General features: G+C 38.9%; 1 protein-coding gene and 1 long non-coding RNA gene across 3 annotated transcripts; both read left to right on the top strand.

Annotated features, from left to right (window-relative positions):
* Positions 1-1,636: 1,636 nt before the first annotated feature.
* LOC146470726 (uncharacterized) lies at positions 1,637-12,310 on the top strand. The gene is made up of 2 exons (XR_014866976.1): positions 1,637-2,304; positions 9,232-12,310. It is a non-coding gene; the product is annotated as an uncharacterized LOC146470726 (long non-coding RNA).
* Positions 12,311-12,376: 66 nt separating this feature from the next.
* On the top strand, positions 12,377-18,235 carry LOC146470725 (uncharacterized). Of its 2 annotated transcripts, XM_085121689.1 has the most exons (5): positions 12,377-12,594; positions 13,760-13,838; positions 14,671-14,715; positions 15,451-15,507; positions 15,833-18,235. In XM_085121689.1, the coding sequence occupies exons 2-5, from the start codon at positions 13,778-13,780 to the stop codon at positions 16,801-16,803; spliced, it is 1,134 nt and encodes a 377-aa protein (XP_084977815.1). In that variant the 5' UTR covers positions 12,377-12,594; positions 13,760-13,777; the 3' UTR covers positions 16,804-18,235. The 2 variants fall into 2 exon arrangements, with proteins under 2 accessions (XP_084977815.1, XP_084977816.1); XM_085121690.1 differs by lacking the exons at positions 12,377-12,594; positions 13,760-13,838 and adding an exon at positions 14,219-14,423.
* Positions 18,236-20,492: the final 2,257 nt, after the last annotated feature.

The following is a 20,492-nucleotide window of genomic DNA, read 5'->3' as shown; positions in this document are numbered from 1 at the left end:
CTAAACTCATGCATTTTGTAGAAAATCAGTAAAAACTGAAGACTACGCTTAACTTGATAGCACTGCTCGGTAGCTTCCACTCGATAAGTCACACTTGGGGATATTATATAAAACAATTCGAGGTATGACTAGGTGAGAACGGGTCAAAGAAGTATACTTTATTCACGATAGACTTAACTCCGTCTTCATTGTTAGTCTTACAATCCCGGAACATATCATTAGCAACTAAACAGACTTTACTGGAACTAAAACGAAAGAGCGTTTGTATGGTATAAGTAAAGCCAGAGAGCGACTGCCTGCACTTAAAAAGATTAAAAAAATACTACACAATGTAGCAGACATTTATTCATCACCAGTGTAATTCAACGATGCATGACATAGATTAGTTTAGTCAAATGTATTTGACTAAACGTTGTTGCTAGGAACAGTCAAGAGTTTGAAGGAAATAAGACAACATTCAAAGATGCTGGCATTTTTTTTCTTGAAGATTATGAATTAAGCATCTTTTTTTACGACCACGACCCATTGACAGCATTTCACCTCACTCGCTGCACATGAGCTCAACTATAACACAGAGCAACAAGATTTCAATGTTCCATCTTTACATTTTAAAACTCTCCTATTAATGAATTTTCCGTTCACCAAAAGTAAAGCTTCAATATCTAATCTGACTCGCATGTTCCCACCTTCTATCCCTTCAAACTTTCCCCGAGATTAAATGCTAGATTCTTTGTACTTCTTAAACCCTTCAAGTAAAAGCACGTCATGAAAATTAACAATCTTAGAAGATGGAGAAATTAGGTTTGATTAAAAAACTAGATTTTCTCAGGAGGAATAACAGAAACATGTAGCAATGAAGAAAATTTTACCCGTTAAGCCAAAATAGCGACCAACACCTAATTTCTCCGTACAATATTATTGCCTATTAACCATTCAGGTCATGAGAATAAAGGACCTAATCAGTAGAGAAAAAATGCCTTGATTTTAAACGAATTCTCCCAACAAATACCATAAGAAATATGCAGAGAATAGTGAAGAGAAGATGCATATTGATCATGGGGCTTAAGGCTGGAACTCTGCTGTAGGATTGTACGAGTTCTTACTACTGCACTCATGATAATTAATAATGCTGGGTCATTTCATTTCAATTCAACTTACAAGGTACAGGCAAAGTCAGTCATGGGTCTTGTGGTGAAATCTAATGACTTATAAACTAATTTTAAACGTCTTCATCAACTGAAGCAGTAAAACCGGAGGACTGCGTCAGTTTTCAATGGAAAAATTGCAATTGAGCTTTAGTCAGGATATGTATACTGTAAGGGAGAAACAGTTAAGGTTAAAGTAAGGGTCAAGTTAGAATACAATACCGGCACAGCATAACCATTCCTAAAAGTGGAATGGCCATTTCTGTTAAAGCTACAAGATACATACTTGATGAAAATTTAAAATGAAATAAAGAAATTTAGGAAAGGCATTTGACCAAGGTCTGGCTTAGTCTTCCATACTAGTTTTACATTTTATTTTATGTTTCCAATTTGTCAAAGACAAGTGCGGCAACAAACGAAGCGTTTTCATTGGCCAATCTGTCGTTTTGTAATCTTGAATGCGGAAAAAATCTCAGAATTTTAACGATGACGAAATTGCCTCGCTGTTTTTTCCCGTTTTCTTGACGAACGCGGAAAATACTAACAATGAAAAAAGGAAAATAAACATCTCAAGTAATACAATAAATCCCAATAGCGTAATTAACCACCAAACAGTGGGCAGGTTTAAAAACCTCGGCGTACTAAGCGCAGGTCATTAAGACAGAAACAGGTACATTAACAACATCTCTTTCGCCCATTTGCCTTAAGCAGGTGCTGTCACACATTTCGCCATCATTTTATGGGTTGCATGATTGAATATCAAGCAGCGTTTATAACCAAGCCTTTTGGAATCTGACTTTATTTCAATATCTACTTTTTTGTTACAACTCAAGCATGGGCCAGTGTGCACCACAAAAATCTTTAAGGACCGCAAGCGAGCAATGGTGACGACAATATGGTGAAAAGAACATTTTTGAAGAGCCTGACATGTGATAAGTGAAGCAAGGGTATATCACAGGAGCAAAACTGGCATCATATTTGCTGCGAAATCAAATGACAGCGATAGAGAGCTCACAAGCATTTTTCTATCTGTGGAATGAAGCCTTTCTGCTTCAAATGATGGGCAATATATGAGCAAATGTACGGTAATTGACATAAAACTTTATCTGCATGGATCTATTGAACTGAATGACCAGTTCTTTCCAAAAGGAACATTAAGGTAAGATAGCTGCTTTTTCTCAAGCTCTCATGCAGCAAGGTTGTTCCTTATGGAGGGATTTGTCTTTTCACCCTCCCTCTCCTCCTTGGGGCATTTTAATTGAAGTCTAATGCAGAACTTGTGGGTGGGTGGCTAAGCGAATTTTTGATCAATAGGTTTGTAAAGTCGTCTCCCTTGGATACGGAGCTATATAAACGAGAGAGAGAAATGCAATGATATAGACAGAAAATACGCTATGACAAATACGTATATTACCAACCACATTCGACCTTAAATGCAAGACTACCACCTTAGTTTAAAATGAGAATTTTTTCTAACAGTGCATGAATACCTACCGTTAAGGTACTCGTTACGGTCATTAGTTTAGCAGAAATTAGCTTTAAATGTTGAACTTTTTATCCTTTGTACATCGTTTTTCGTATGCTCATCGTCGTCATCATCCCTGCTGATTTATCTATCCCGCAATTTTCCATTTGAAGGCCCTAAATGCTTAAAAGAAAGTTCTGTTTAGCTTTGCTTTCGGTAATTTATTTGCAAAAATCGCAGTAAGTAAGCAATTAGTAATAACTTTAATCCTGTGTCAAAGTAAAACTTTAGCAGAGCGAAAGAATCCTTCTACTAATTGAGACACTTGATTAAGGCAAAATTTAAAAATGTTGTAAATTTATGTACATGATTAAGTTAAAATATCGTTGCAATCCTCTAGTTGACTATACTGCCAAATCAAAACGAAATAGAAACAGGCTTAACATTTTCAATGCCACCCCAAATTGACACAACATACTAGCTTGCCTGACTCAGTATTATTTATGAGAAAAAGAAACCAACATTTTCGGACATAATCATCCCGAGCCGGGTATTGCCGGCGCGGATTCACGTTTGCAGTTCTGAGCAAAGGAAAAGAATGTCAAAGATGTACAATTCCAAGTGATAGTTATGTGGAATCACCGGCTTTCCGATGATGTTTGCTGTTTCTGTATTTAACCAACGAATTTTTGTTTTCTTTTATTAATTCATGTGCCCGAGTATTGAAAGTTTGCCTTATTGTTTTTGATCGCCAAGTTACGCTCGTTAGGGCACGCATGCGCTCATGTTCTCCAACTGAACTACATTATACAGTAATGCATGTAAGTAGTTAGCAAGACGTATCGACGAAAACTACGAAAGAGAAAAGGAAAAAATATGAATTAAAATATGCTTCGTTTCAACCTTTTTAAACGTTAGGGCATAATCACGTTAACATCATCCACTGTATCAAAGATATTTATCAACACAGTGGTATATTTAAATAACAGTGGTAAAGCGGAACTTTCTCTTTGCCTTGGGCAAATGACAGTATTGTGCCACTTGTGCTCGATAAGTATGTTCAAAACACCTTTTGTGTACAAAGCGGAAATTTTTTGCTCCCTTTTGTTTGTTGCTAACAATTAGCTCCTAAGTGAACAATGTAGCAAGAGTTGAGTTGTCATGTACATTTAAACAACCTGAGCTTGTGAAACCAGAACCTCCGCTGCAAATACTCGATTTGCTTTTTTTTCTTCTTGCTGAGAAGATAAAAAGTCTGGAAGTGTGAAAATACCTTTCGCAGTTTGCATCTTAATCCAATTTGGAAAGAGAGCATCGGAATGATAAAAACGTTGCTTCGCAACCGTGCACGGAAAGGATGATTTTTTTCGTTATCTTTTAGTCAAAATTCGCATCATTTAATGTTTTGTGAAACTTGTTCCAACATAACCCCAAGAAAGAGCAAATGAGACATGAAACACTGCAAAGTTTACTTCGAATAGTGTTGTCATCGCGGGCGAGTTCAAAGAGAAATCTATTACGCAACACGGCAATGGTTGCATAGAAACATTTTAAAGGCCCTTTAAACTGCTTTATCTCTCATCTGGGTATCTTTATTATGATAATAATGTTGTTCGCTGTTTGAGACAAACATCGCATGAAACAGGAACTTTTTTCTGCCCTGCAGCTACTTAGACTGTAAGGTCATTGTGGTCGGTAATTAATTGAACTAATTTTGGCGTAATTGTCTTGTAATTGCAATTCCACAAAATCGTCTGAGCTTGTACACCTACATTGCTGGTCTTTTGTGTTAGGTCACACAACTGCTGTTTTGCGTGGGCTATTCTGCTAGGCTGTACGAAAAACAAATACACGGCGAATAAGAATGCATAAATTGGAAGTCCAAAAAACAAATAGCCTTAAGTTCAACATCTATCAATGGAAGGCCGGGTATTTTCCTGAATAACCAGTTGAGGCTGCCGGGACGTAAAAATAAAGCACTTGTGTTAGTTTTCTTTGGCCGTTTTGCCGCCCTTTAGAGAGAAGAAAACTGCTGTAAGAAAGCTAGAAATTAGATATGGAAAAACTAGGTCATTAAAAATAGCACTCAGTAGCTTTCATTCAGAGGTCGTATCACCGACTTGAAGCGGGTGGAAACTCAGTACTTGGAGAGATCGACTACGTCACTTGATAATTTAAATATTCCAATATAAAAAAAGTCAAGTGCTCCCACTGTTCGCAAATAACTTTTCGAAGTTTTATTTCTGCTATTTATTTTACTTTTTCATGTTCAATGTTATCATCAATAATTATTTCAAATTTTAATTTAATCAGAATTTTATATCAAGAATATGGGTGACTCGATTGCTTTTGGTCAATATTGGGGCCGAACCGACGTATCATTTCCGCTCTGTCATTGTACAAAATTTTGTTCAATAAACCAAGACTAGCCAAGTTCAGTTATACGGTAAAAGGAACTTGTATTTTATTTAATAAATTATTGACGAACAATATTAATCTTACTTTGCAACTGAAAAGTACTTCCGAATAGCTTTCATTTAAATGAAAGGCTGTATCGGGCTTGTACATGGGCGTATCATTGACCTTCGTCGACTCTGGTAGCTGGCGAGAAGGTATAAATACTAGCTAGTTTCTGTATGGGGTTTTAATTCTTTAGTTATCGAACAAGTCCTGCACGTCCTTGCATTAAACTTTAGGAGAAGCACTGTGGTTAACATCAATCTGACGTAATAATGACGCAAATTCTACGTAAATGAGGCCCATCGAAATAGTTTTGGAAAGAAATATCGAAGTTTGTTAACCTTCCAAGAGAGCACTCATTCCAAGGAAAAATAACGTATACTTCGTTTCGTGATTTTACTGTGAGTATATAAAAAGTGACGATTTGCATACGACCGGTCTCTGTGTACTTAAAATGTTTAATTTAAAGTTGTTCATGAATATGCAATGATTCAGTTCCAAGTGACTTCTCAAGCAGAACGCTTGCAACGACCTATGAACGTTTCGACAACGGAGAATATACCTTTTTCTTGACCATTTTGGACGGGCATCGATCTATTTAACGCCATCTTCCAGCGAAAACATTCCTTTTTCAGTTATTGCCGCGCCTTTGGTAAAGAGTTAAGAAGAACGTGATAGTTTACGTGCTCCAAGCCTCGCCATATACGTGAAGATATCAGAATTTAAAAATGCGCAAACAATATTGACCAATACGCCGGGGAAATAACTATGCCACTTATGCTCCATGCAATAACACTAAATATTGATATTTCCATTCACCAATCCTTAATATCAAAAAGAACCGCTATAAAATTGGAGTTTTCATGGCATCTAAATCGTTATCTTTCAATAATAGCTCAACAGATATGAATGTATATCTAAAATACTAATGAAATTTTACCTTTTTGGCATATCATTAATCGTTTGGAAAGGCTCCGAAACTTCAGTTTCTACAGGGCTTAATTTCGAATATCCTAAAACAAATTAATGGTGCAAATATAAAAGAAACTGGGGCTGTATCATCTAGCAAAAACCTTTCAGTGACAGAACAAAGGATTTACAAAAAAAAAAAAAGAAAAAAACAATTTGATTTGCACCATTACACATCGGTTGGAGCTGAATATTCCTTCCGCCTAGCTAACTGGAAATTAAAAGTCGTTTTTTCCTTTCAACTATTGTCAAATGTTTGTACATTTTGTGACCGAAACTTTGCAGAAAACTGTTTGCTTGACAGTACCATCTGATATTTTGACTGATATTTTAAATCAGGTGGTTTCAGCCATTATTTTAATTTGCATTCACCAAGTAATTTCACAATGCGTAGTCGTGATTCAAGAGACGGGCTAATTTCATTACTTCAAGGCTTACTTGGCTTCATGGAAATCTCTCGGCTCTTAGCGGTGCCTATTCTCTCCTGACGTTATAGGAATAAAATTGAAGTTTAATTATCATGCAGCTTCATTGATCAGTGCCATCATCCGGCTTCATCACTAACGATTGACTTGTCTGTCTTTGCAAAGACTGTCTGCCTTGGAAGCTAAACACGTACACAACGCAGATAAGTGCTACGTGCTGCATTTGAGGATTCTGTACGTCACAGGATGATTGTATAATGATTTATGACGATACAGCGTGCATGAGAGTCACGTACTGATCTAAGCGGAATTTTACACCACCATATACTTCAGGTCAGCCGCTAATTATGCACGGAATAAATGATGACAACAAACTGAAATTACCTCTACCTCATCGTGTAATTTACTTTTAAAATTACTCCCTTAGAACAGCCTTCCTCAGAAGCGGCAAAGCTCAAGCAATTGCAATGAGAATCGTTCTTTGCAAAGTAATGAAAAACGGTAGAGGTAATGGTATAACCGGAAGAAAAAAAAAATAACGATTTAGTGGCCACTTAAGCCTGTGGAACGATGCCTTTTGCCTGCACGCGAGACGTTATATATTGACATGAAGACTACAAAAGGGACCAGAAATTTTGTTTGTATCTTTTTCATGTTATTCTAAATATTACACATTATATGAATAAAACGACTTTTCTTGTGTCTGATATAAATTATCATCAATTCAATTCAATTCAATTCAATTTTATTCACACTTATTCGAATGTGGTCCGGCGACGTTATTTTTATTGAACGGTCATTACCTACACAAGAAGCTATCAACTATCGACTAACTGTTTTAAGCCGAAAAGCAGGAACTGTTCTGCTTGAAACACAAAGCGATAATTTCGACTCGACTAAAAGAACGACACAGGTCAGACAAAACCTGATAGTGGATTGAAGGCAGTTGCTATGGCAACCAATGACAATTAAGGTCAGTTGATGAAATGCAATGGAAATTCCGGGTTCGTACAGTTGGGCGTTTAAACTTCGTGGAACAGGCACCTCAGCTTACACAAACATTTGGAGGAAATTGCAAATCATTGCGGTGTCTGGCGACGAGGAAAAATTATTTTTCCATGAATAGAGGAAACGTCAGCCTGGACATGACAGCCCCTTTTAGCAAGTCTGATTTCACTAATCACGAAATGCCTCCACATTAAGTATTGCGAAGGAAAGCCACACCATAGCCATTCGTTGATTTGTGCAGCCTGTTTGCTTGGCAAACTAAATTAGGGGCTAAGACTTCACACTGTCAATCGCAAGGGACGTCAATTGTTGCTTTGTTTGCGCGTTGTGGAAATGGACCTTAACATGTCTACTTGGCAAGCATGTATGCAAAACTAACATTTACTCTGCCAAGATCTGAAAAGAGATGACGGCGTGACGATGACTAGTTTCAGCTCAGCAGCGGATATTATAGTAACGTGTTTAAGGCGAGACACACATCTCTGTTTCAAGCCCTGACAGAAGATGAAATGACAAGGATTTAACCTAAAAATTGGATGCAGGCGGATGTCCGAGTCCCCCCTGCCGTCGGGTGTGTGTTCAATGACTGCCGAGTGGTGGGTCGGCGTGGAGTTCTAGTCAAAAAGCACGTCCGTAGTCTGCAAGCTTGTTCGTTTACTCAGGAGTCTGTGTCACTGGAAGCACTGCCGTAACGCCGTTGACTAGGCAGTTGCATATTTACCCAACAACTTGCATCATTCGATGAACTCCAGCGGTGCGGTGATAAAATGTCTGTTAAAAGCCAGTAAAAGCCTAAACCAGCCAATATGAAATTAATATTTGCCTCTCTTGCTTTGGGCTAAAGTCACACCTGTATGGACGGCATAATTAACATTGTTACGTGACTTCTAACACTATTACCCTAACGAGGGTTGGCAAGTGCAGAATTTTGTGTCGTTTATTTAAAGATTTTAAATATATCATAAGAACAAACTGTAGAGCTTGAGTTCCAATATCTCATTATCCTATTTTGTTGGGTTAGTTTTACATTCAGCGCGCGTATTTAAAAGGAACGTTTCACGGGCATTTTGACATTTTTTTGTGAAAATGCTACAACAATACCTCAGTTCATTTAGTTACAAAACAATTCTAGAAGACGGAGAGAAGGAAATAAACTGAATTCTTGAATTTTGTTCTAGCGCATTTTGGAAATGAAAATGCGAGAACTTTAAAAACGTTTAGCCTAACTTTTTTAAAGTTGCTATCCATTCTGATCTAATGCATCCTTGGCTAGTGACACTCATCGACAGTTTAATATACTAGGGTGGTAATTTACAACAAAACTTGACCATTGTTTTTGGTGTCTGTTAAAAGAAAAACGTTTCGGGGTTTTCGTAAGGACACCAAATACCTCCGGCATTTTATCTCAGGTTAGGACATTCTGATCTATTATGACAGAATACTCTTCTTTTCTATGGTACAACACAATTGCAAAAGTCTCACCGACTGTAGGAATGTACATTGAAGAGAAACGTTGAGCGGTTCCAAGACAGACAGAAAGGGTCTTGAACTTCGTCGACGTCGTAGCAGGAGCCCATGACCACTAATCCATGATTAGTTACCGAACACCGGATTGACTCCGGTCCAAATGTGTTTGGACAAGGAGACATCGTTTCGTTTAAAGCTTACAGTGTTCTTTATCGGCTAGAAAGCGTTGGATATATGTTTAGAGTGTCTCACATACTAATAGGATGAGCTTTTTTTTTTTTCTGTGTTGCAGGAAACATGAGCTAAAAGTGGAATGGCACACCGTGTTCAGTCAAGGATGCCGAGTACCAGAGGACTGTTTCATGGATTACTTGCAAGGAGATAGTGTTTGTCTTGTTGCACCAAAACAAAGAACTTGAAAAATCTCATTTTATTAAAATCTGCTAGTTTTCATAAAATTTGAGGTAAAAGCAGAGGCCCAGATTCGAGATTTATCAAGAAATGTGACAAATTAATTTGTGCAAATTGCTTTTCTGGCCGAAAGAGTCCGTTGTTGTGAAGAGTTGGGGGCCAAGTAACCCAGTCTTTGGAAGCATTTTCAGGGAAAGTCGTCACAGTTCTTTTGTCCCGCCCTCACTTTACACCGACAAGTATTTTATCAGTTTCTATGGATGTCAGTTACTTAGTTGAAAACAAACATTCAAAGAAGCAGACCACGCACAGATAGGCATGACGCAGTTGAGTGGGCCCTTGAATATTCCAGGACTAAGCAGGTCAAGAGGTTGATTTCAAGGGCTATTGAATTCAGCTCTTGAGAGCCAGTTTACCGTGACCTGTTGCGGTGTTACAAATGAGCTCGGTTCTATCGTCGACAGATTGTTGTTAATAACAAATCACACCTACGCACTTTTCAAACAACTTGAAAAGTTACAAGGCGATTAAATACCACAATCACGAAATTCTAAAATGGTACCGATTTCTTGCAATTTTGCCCTTCGAAAAAAATTAAGCTCAAAAATTCCGGAAGAATTCTGAGTTACAATATACCAGCAATAACTTAACATAACAGACTTGCTACGTTGGCGTTCGTGCCGTTATGTTTGTGCACGATTATGAACAACTCGAAAATATTGGCTTAAAATATTGAGCCCAAGCCGCCATTAATAACCAGATAGTTTAATTAAACACCTCAGAAAACACTTTAAGTGCACACGAAGTAGAGAACAATACGATTTTACGACTTTGATTAATTATTCACCAGAATTGAAATTGTTTATTTCGGACTTCATTGTTAAATGGAATTTTAAAAAAGTGGTTTTACTTAGATGTACTTGGACGACCTCGAGTTATTCGCGCAGATTGGAGAGACGTGATCCCAAACCTGAGATTTTAGAGATTCACTAACTAAAAAGGAAAAGTCAGCTTTATTTCTGGTGGGAAATCCCGACGTTTTTGATAGAGCAACTTGGCATGCATTTCAATTTTCACAGCCGTGGGAACCTGTGTTGTATACAACGGGAGCGTTTTTCAATGCCCTTCAGCCAATCGCCTGTGTCTTTGAAAAGAAAACAGCATTTAATTAATAATTTATTTTTGCGGTGTACCGAAAATGTCTTAATTTCGATCAGAATCTGGCATCGAAGAATTCGGCTCGCTGTCCTTTTAATAGCTTAGTATTTCAGAAACATGACGCCAAGCACCTTGCGTGTTGATCAAACACTGATAATGTCCAATCGACCAAAAATAATACACAACAGACCCGCTTTTTCCGACTTGTGCAACTCAATTATAAAGAGTATTCTTTACTTAATTTAAAGAGTTACTTTGAAAAGACACATACTAGTAACACCCTAACCCTCCTTCAAGATTCACAGTCATTTTCAGACTTAACAGCAATTAACGACAGTCATTAATTTCTGAGACGTGTGCCAAAGGCTTGTCGAACGAATAACCAGTTCGCCCGGGTCAAGCAACACCCTGAAGCAAGTCTGCCTTGCTTATATATACTCTTCCGCCCCGAGGGATATTTTTAAAGGTATTTGTCATACCGATATTTTAGGGATGTCTATCACTGCTAAAGATACTTCCAATCAAAACACGTAATCACTGACATAAACTCGCTAACTGTGGACATGGTGACGTTAGTACGGTTTCCCATGGGCTCAAATCCGGCTAGACAGTTGAAACAGAAAAGAATCATCACTTGAACGAAATCGTATGTTTTAAGCTTGGTCAAGTCGACCTAGAGACTAACGCCAAAATGTTTTCAGAGTGTTGATACAAAAAAAGAACGAGGGTTAAATAGTTAATTTCAGTTGCTGTTTATCAGTATGCTCTGTTGTCAGGTTTATTCTTTTCAATCCACAGAAACAACAGACATTTTTGGCGGGAATTCGACTGCCCACGCTTATTGACGTCATGTCATGACTACGACACCAAAACCCCTTGATTAAAAAAAAAATATTTATAAAATATAGAATATGGTACTTTCCCCTGTCTTCGTTGAAGTTCCTGTCTTGTCCAGCTAACCAACGTGTCGCACACAAAAATTATGTACAAAAGAAAACGAAAAACTGAATTAAATTAAAGTTATCAGGACAAGGATTTAAACCACATGTTGTTCAACGAGACATGTACAGTTTTAATTAAAACTCAAGATATACGAACCTCGGTAAGTCAACGGTTTATCAAGAACTAAAATACACAGAAAATCAGGCAAATATCAAACGTTTAGTGAATTACAACGTTGAAGGCTCGGAGATAACGTTTCGCTACAAAGTGAGATGCAGCTGAGCGTGACAGTACCATTGTTTAAGTTTTAAAGGGATTTAAATTCTTGCTTTACTACGGTAACTTCAATTAGCTGTTTTGGTTTTTTGTTACCCTGCTTAATTCCCTAAGTTATGCACGAAAGCTAATAAAGGAGTGAAAATTCGTCCCGCGACATCTTTTGACAGTTACTATCTTGAACAGAGATCGAATGACATAGAAAGACAGTCCACACACACGACGTTTAGTTTGGCGTGACAGGATTTATCATTTGCATAAAGGTGTCTCTCACGTACACAACTTTAAATATATTTCTTGAATTTTTTGTGACCACTAAACAGTAGCAAGGGCAGTTTTAATTGTCATTAATTGTCAATAAAGCAAAATTTCTGATGTAGCTTCAAACATTTAAAAACAACAATAATGGAACAGCTGAACAGGGCTGTAGATTGTATTTTGCCTTGAATGGGATTGTTGCCTCCTTCGCAATGTTTGACGTCATGCCCTATTGTCATGGTGCATGGTATGGTAAATTACCGGAGGCTATGGGCATCAGCGATTGGTGGTTGACATTACATCATATTATAATCACAAATAAATGAGATGTCTTTTAAAGAGGATATCAAATGGGCTTAATTACAAACGTGCTGCTACTGGAGCATCACATCACATTGCCTAGTCTACGAAAGAGTGCGCACCAAGGAACGGCGCACGGCCGCTTGCAGCCCGTCAGACAAATTTTCGTCCAGGCTCGTCATCAAACGAGAAATCTTGGAGACGCAATTTCTGAGCTCCACATATCACCAAAAAGCAGTTTTTTTGGTTACAACGTTCAAGAACAATTTAAACTTAGCGGTCGCTTTGACTTCCCTTGTCGGAATCACGGGTAAGTACTGATCATGCGCAGTAGACGTCTTAATTCGGTAACTAAAAAATATTTCATAACGCTGTAAAAAAAAAAAAAAAAAAAAAAAAAAAAACTGCATGTTGGCTTTGGGGAAAACATTTATTAGAGCCCGATTGTGGACCAGAAAGAAGATGTATTGATTCACTTGCTCTTTTTAGTCTTCGGGGACAAAACTAATTCAGCTGCCACTTATGAATGGTAAATGAGTGGGCTGCAGTTGACGTTCGTAAAACATGTATGTGGTTGTGGTTGTTGTAAACGTAGGCTGTCGTCGTGGGGGCCGGGTTTGAAAATGAACTTCGCTGTGGTTCAGGTGGATTGCTGTCAACGTTACCACGTGTTTGAATTTTTGTGATAAATTTTTTCGTGCTTTTCATGGGTTCATTTCAATTAAACTTAGGTGCAACAGAGCTTTACAGGGTGTTGCTTCAACCTTTTATTTCTCGTGTTCAGTGTTCAGTCGCGCGTGATAGTAGTGTTTGCGCGCGCGCTCGTCGCGCGCCTTTGAGATTAATTAATATTCATTCGTTTAAGAGTTACAGTTGCCATGGGTTACCCATTAATCCATTCCCTGAGCACAATGTTAACGGTTCAATCTCACCTTTTCGTGCCCTGAATAGGAAATAATGCAAACCCCAAAAGCGTTATTGACAGGAAGTTAAAATTTATCTGGCCGGGTTCAATTAAAAAGGAAGGATACTGCACTGCGAGCAATACAAGGCGGCCAATAGTTAACATCTAAAAAGCAGTGTGACCTTTTATTTCTATCAAATCCATAACCCTGGATAACCGAAATGGGATTGGTTTAGCATTCCTGTATTTCTAAGAAAAGAGTGTTAGCCGGAAACTTCCGGTCAGCTAGTCACGTCTTGAGACAGTATTTTTCCTGTTTGGCTTCGCCAAAATAATATTTTAAAAAGATTATATTCTCACGTTGACCATCTCACTCCTTTTAAACCAGCTATTTTAGTAACACGTTTAACTAAATTCTCACCCGGCCAATACAATGCCTGAACAACTTTAACGCCCCCAACAGCAATTAATTATTAAATGAGTAACGCAACCAATTTTGGATCAAGCCAACGTTCGCTAAATTATAGATATACACACGCACTAAAAACGTTTTCATCATGTTTGCTCGCAGTGACTTCATTTAGGAACAATGGTACAAGACAGCAGTCCTTCTAGTCCAGTGGATGTTGCTTTTGAGGAGCTTTTTGAAGGTACGTATCCTGAAGACCATAAATGTCAACAGCTGGCCTTCGACCATAAAATTATTCGAGTTAGCGCATTATAGATTCGTATAAATTATCATAGTCCTCTAGCTGTACGTACGTGGGCAGGATAAATTATGAAAACTGTCACGCGAATCAGAAAGTTGAGATTGACAATGAAATTGTTTCAAGAGAGTATTTTTACGGCTGGGAAACACAAGGAGTAAGTTTACTTCAATGTAGTTTAACCGACAAACATTGATGAGTTGAGTGTTGCGCCGATAAAATGTGCTGAGACACAACTTCCACCTTCATATTGGCTCAACTGAATTTATAAATAGATCCGACTCATTCGATTGACGTCAATGAGCGTAAGGCTCGCGCTGTGATTGGACGATATGACGCGCACGTGAGTAAGCAGTGCGTCATACCGGCATTCTGTGGCGTAATTTGTACTTCTTAGAATATCTAAACGATGCAGAAAAGTTGTTATTGTGTTACTCATTCGGTCATTTAGGACTTATTGCGCGGCCGATGAGAATCCCTTCTCTCACGCGACATACGGCAGACAGCACTTTGCGAAACGTAACTTAGGTAGGTTGTCGTGTCTTTGTGCAAGATGAATACAACCGATTTTGAATAGGCTACTGTAACTGTAACTCTATTTTGAGGAAGTTCCCGTTTTGTTACAGTTGTTGTTGAAGGCGCCAACCGAGTAGGACAGATCCTCGTGGTCGAAAATAATACGTCAGCTTTATTAGGTGGCCCGCCTCCGCGAAGATTGACAGATGTGCCGGTACAAATGATCATCTGACACTCCTATTTCTCATTCCTTCCACAGTTATCCCTGAGTTGAAGATGTTCTCCCCAGCTCAAGTTGTACCAGGTAAAACTGAAACTTTCTTTTAATGCTGTTAAATAACCATGCGGGACGTAGGTGTGAACATTCACCTACACAAACTGGTTGGACATGCGAGATCGCACGTGGTGGTGACCCTATATTTTTGGCGGTTTTTGTATTAATTGAGCGCCAAATTTTAACCATCAAGTAGCCATTCGAAAAGTTTTTTCACTTTGTCCCTGGTATTAACAGTGGCGGGAAAAGACGTGTTTTAAGACAACAAACGAGGTTAAAATTTAAAACGCGAATCTTGAAGTCATTTCAACATCAACCTGCTTTGCCAAACAGCGGAAGTTAAACGAAGTTAACGATGCATGACAACAGCCCACGTAGGAAAATTAACGCCATATACGCGCAAATTTGAGAAATCTAAAATAAGCTTCACCTTGACTACAACAAGTGATGTCAACAGCAAGAACTTTTCTTATGCTGTTGTTACAAATTAGATGAGAAAGAAATCTATATATGTCCACCTTCGAAATTCGTCGAAACCGCTTGTGTGCGAGGTAACAGAAAAGCAACGTTAGCAGTTTGTCGTGGGATGTTGCGCGGTTTTCTGCGTCAAAATACAGTTCAGACTCTTAAGCGTTTCCTCAGAATAGCTGTTGTCCGCTTAAGCGCTCTCGTTCGTGCTGATAACCGTTGACGTCTTATATCGACCGGGTTACTTTCACTTTCTAGCATAAAACATCGCCTTTAAAGTCCACTTTTAAATTTCAGGCGCTGACCACGCGGACCAAGACAAACTGATGGCAGGGTCACTGAGCCTTGATGAAGGTAATAAGTTTTTTTTTTTTATCTACCTGCAGTAATTTACATAATGGTTTAGGAGGTTTAACCAGCTGTGGATAGAATGTGGGTCTCTTTTAGGAACTTACTTTCCCCTTGAGATAAAGAGTAATGCTGCTAGCCGAAGCCAATCCTCTATCAAAACGAAGATGTGCGTGTGTTTATACATCACAAATAGACGGAAGACATGTCGGGGACAAATGGAAGTTAATTGCCTGAAACAAAAAAAATTCAATGTTGTCTTCTGAAATTTACAATTCAATTTGTAGTTATGCGCGCCGACGTCTGACACTCATTTTGCTTTCATTTTCAGCTCGGATGTACAAAAGCGACCCAGACTTGCGGATTAAGGGTGAGGCGTTCGACCCACCTTCTCACAGCTCCTTCAGCGAAGTCTCAAACTGGCTTCAGTGCAGTATGCAGTTAGGAGAGACACGGCATCACACGCACGCGCGAGATCCATTCCTCTGCGCGCGCGATCCGTACGCCTTCCAAGAGCAGATGGACAACTTAGAATGGAGGCCCCCTGTCCTTCAAGCGATGGCCCTAATCAAGCAAGAACCACCCTCTGAATTAGACGAGATGTTGATAAACCAGGCTCAGAACGTTTGCCAGATGGGAAGCAGGCGAGAAGCGACTGAAAGCCAATGCAAAGTCTTCATGCCTTCCTTCTGGGACGCACATGTCGTGAACGACTGCGAACCTTGGTATGACCTAGATCTCGCTCCTTTCCCTCGCGAGAAATCCTTCTCCAGCGGACCGAAAAACGGTTTCTTTAAGAACGAGAACGCAGAGGCTTTTTTCAGAGGCGTTGATCTCAAGAAGGATGACAGTGACATGGCCCTAGAGCGAGACTCTGACAGCCCCGCCAGTTTCTCAAGCGTGGACAGTCCGCCTGACCTCGCGTGGAGCCCACGAGGCGTTCCCCCTTCGAGGCGTGTTGAAGCAAGTGCTTTCAGAGAACCAGAAACCAAGAAATTTGTCATGCAAAGGCACAAAACAGCCTTCAAAAAGTCAGGCCGTCCCCGCCTATGCCAATACCTTCTAGAGCTACTGGAACAACCTGAGAAGTTCTCTTACATGATCGAGTGGGTTGACAAAGAGAAAGGAGTGTTCAAGTTTATCAACTCGGGCGAAGTAGCGCGCATGTGGGGACGCCGGCGAAACAAGCCTTCGATGAAGTATGAGAACTTTGCGCGTTCCTTACGAACGTACATTGCCAAGGGCATCCTAACAAAGCCACGGAGCAAACTCGTTTACCAATTCGCTAAATTAAAGAGTTAAGAACTTCCATCAAGGACAAACAACTACGACGGCAACGCCCCATTAAAAGAAAAACAACTCTTGTCTATGAGGCAGGCGAGGAAGACCCTCGACGCAGGCTGCTGCCGAGATCCGCGTTTAGAATTGAGGCAGCGCAAAGCGTGAAACTTCTTAGAGACAATAAGACAAAGACCGATTTTATAGAGGTCTGAACTGAACTGAGTTTGTAGAGAACAGTTTAAATCTAAAGAAGAAATACTCTTACTTGATAATCCGAATATATTTAAATAGCGTGCGAAATTGAATCGGTAATTCTAACGAAAGAGACAAAGTTAAGTTATTTCCATTCTAAACCTAGAAAAAAAAAAACAAGACAAAAAAAAGGAACTCCGAAGTATCGTGTCGACTGTCAAGTTTTGATGTTTTCGTGTTTGAGTTATGGCCGTAGAAAAAAATTGCTTAGGTATCAATCTTTCAATATAGGACCGTCCAGTAGAAAAAACAAAATAGTGAATTGATTAAGGTATCTGCTTGTTCGTTGACATCAACTTAGGTTAGGCAACTCAAAAAGTGCGCAAAAAAGCCATAAACCCGTGTATTTGGGCCATAAACCCGTGTGTGCCAAACAGCATAACACATTGATACAGTGCTTGCTAAAATATAGTCAAGCGAACAGTATTTACTATGTAAAAACACAGAAAAGAATCATATCGGTAGAGATTCTGACCATGTCAGACAAGTGTTCGCAGTGTGGAGTGTTTCAGTTTTAAGATATTAGGAAGTCGTAAAAAAATCGTAGCTTCAGTGTTGTTGCCCTTTCACTCACGAGAACCCGCAAGTTTACGTCATGAAAAGAATTTTAATTTCATCTTGCGAGGTATCGAAAAACAAATAATATCACAGGGAAGTGCATATAGCTCAGTAGCTTTCATTCGAATGGTCACACTTTAAGCTTTCATCCACAGACCGGCTCAAACGTTTTCGTCTCGTACACAACAACACAGTAAATTACTCCTCAGTAGCTTTCGTTTCAAAGGTCACAGTTTAGGATTTCACCCACAGTCTTAACAGAGTACAGCATCATAAACAGCACTACACAATAAAAGCACTCCTTGTTAAAATTCGTTCGCATATGTCAGAACTACATTAGATTTACATGAACTTCAATTTGACTCGTAGAGTGAAGGGATAAACTTCTCAGTTGTCTGACTGAAATAAAACAAGTGGCAAAACATCTTTATATTTTAGAGACAATTTGATTTCAAAGATGATTTACAAATGTTTCAATCTAAAAGCAATTGTCGCGTGTCGAGAAATAAGAAATAACTTTAAAAGAGTTTATAAGGCTTTATATGAGGGTAATATTTCAAATTTTATAATATGAAAGTTAAAAATATATATTTGTAGAAAAGTGGGTTATAAAGGCAAATAAAGAGTGTTTTAAAAATTAAAAGTGAGTATTACGCTTCGTCAAGTATAACTTGGATCGTGAATTCAACATATCGGTAATTTCTATAAATTTCCCTTTCTTATTTTAGCCCCATTGCGAAGACACCCACTTTCACTACCAAGTGAGACACGATTGTTAAGGGCGGATAACATAAATAACTTTGAAAGAACCGGCCCGAGGACATTGTAAGAAGCTTGGTGTTATAAAGTACGAGTCGTGCCGTTTCAAAACTGGAAAAGAACACAGACCCGATCCGGTTTCCTTTAGATGTAAAATGATTCGTTATTATTTGTTTCTCCGTGCATAAGGCAACATGAAAGAAAAATCCTTGCATGAACCTGGACGAATGCGCTTTTGTAAGGTTATCAATGATTGATAAGTGCAATAACTTCTAGACTATTTCATCCAAAACTGTTTTGATGCGCGATCTGAAAAATGCCGCTTACTGTTGGATTTCGGTTTTGAAACTCAGTGGGCTGACAGTCAAGGAAAATGTCATGCTCGCGACAAACTAGACAGAGCTTTTGTTTATTACATCACTATACTCAGAAGCCGAGTATACTTTTTACCCACGCATTTCTCTTGAGATACTGTCAGTGATTGTTTCATGGACAATATGGTTAGTACAGTAAACCTTGTAGGATTTTCCTTTTCAACAGCCCGATTCTCTTAGCATGAGGGACACTATAACTCTAGCGGGGCCATTCCTTCAAACAAAAAAATCAATCATAAACCTTGAAAAATATTCCATTCAAAATTCTGGCATGTATTGCTTTATGTGCAAAATTTCACGTGGTAGCGGAGAAATGGTTGGTTTCGTTGTTGTAGCTGGAGTGACGGCTCCGTTGTTAACAGAATGCCAAGGCGCTAGTCGACTTTGACCTCGAGTTATGTTAAGTGTTAACCGACAATTCATTAAACCACGCAACCACATTTTTTCTGATTAGTTCGACATGTACTGTTGCTGTCAGATATATAAAATAAAAGAGTTGATAACTAAATCAACGAACAAAAATGGTCCCGTGAACAGAAACGAGTAAGCAACAATTTCGCACTCGAAACGAATTACATCGATGATTTGTGTCAAAGAAGTGTTAATTAGAAACGAAAACTCGCGGTTTAGCAAGTATACTGGTTTATTAGGCCCAGATTAAAACAAAATAGATAACGACTCCCCAGGAACAAATTCGCGGGGCACTTAAAGTGCGTGGGCACAAACAACAGGCCATCTATAAACACCAAATTACCTCCAATTTGCGTGGCCTTTCCCGCACTAGAACTAAACTAATCGAATTGTTAAATTCAAACAAAACACTTTTCTTTGGGCTCAATTCTAGAAGTAAACTGGCTTTGTTTAGAATTACATAGCAACAAATCTGATAGTCTTGTTAGGCCACGCGATATCACGTTATATTCTCGAGTGTGGCGCGCGAGAAAAGTACGCGAGTTTCGCGCGCGGCGTTCTCGCAACACCGGAAGACTTAAGCCAAACGACAACACCCGGTGTTTTAAATTTTTCGTTCCTATATAAACAAAAGAATCTCTTTCGGTGTTGTTATATTAACACATTCACAATAATATTGTACAATGAAGGACCATTCCGTATTTCCTGTTGCTCGTAATAGCCCGGATATGACGTCAAAGGGAAGTCCGGTGCTTTTTCATTGCTCACCGAACCAGCATGGGAAGTTCAACTTCTTAAAATGGGCAAGGTTTTGTTCTGCATTCTAATCCTGCAACGAAATGTTACTAAGAATGAAAACAAAATAACACTTTTCCGCATTTATAGTCATGCCCGGCCGAGTAGAATTCAATAAAAGATATAAACAACCTTTGCATACAAATTTTACCCCGAGCTAAACTGCACACGAAAACAGGCCTTTCTTACACATTAGGTGGCGACTCAACAGAACTCGTAAAGCTTTTGCAGCAATGGCTGAGACAAGTTAACCTGAAAACGATCTAAAACAATAATCTTACAACTACAAAACATATACAGTTGCCACATACGGGGACAGCAATGAATTAGAAGCGTCTGAGAGCTGTAACATTAAAAATGTCTAAATAAGAAACACCTGTTAACATCGTCGACGCATCTTGAATGAGGGCTGAGCCTAGACTGTGTAAAACGATTTGGCCCGCTCCATCCGCGCGCAATAAATATCTAATCCCGCTCAGCTCAACATTCTATCCTTCCACACATTACATTCTTCAAGTAGATTGTTTGTATTATCTTATTTTTCTTTCGCATGCGTGCAGT

This window comes from Pavona decussata, unplaced genomic scaffold, assembly GCF_977016875.1.
Source record: "Pavona decussata unplaced genomic scaffold, jaPavDecu1.1 SCAFFOLD_112, whole genome shotgun sequence".
Lineage (NCBI taxonomy): Eukaryota > Metazoa > Cnidaria > Anthozoa > Scleractinia > Agariciidae > Pavona > Pavona decussata.
This window is presented reverse-complemented; position numbering and strand designations above follow the sequence as displayed.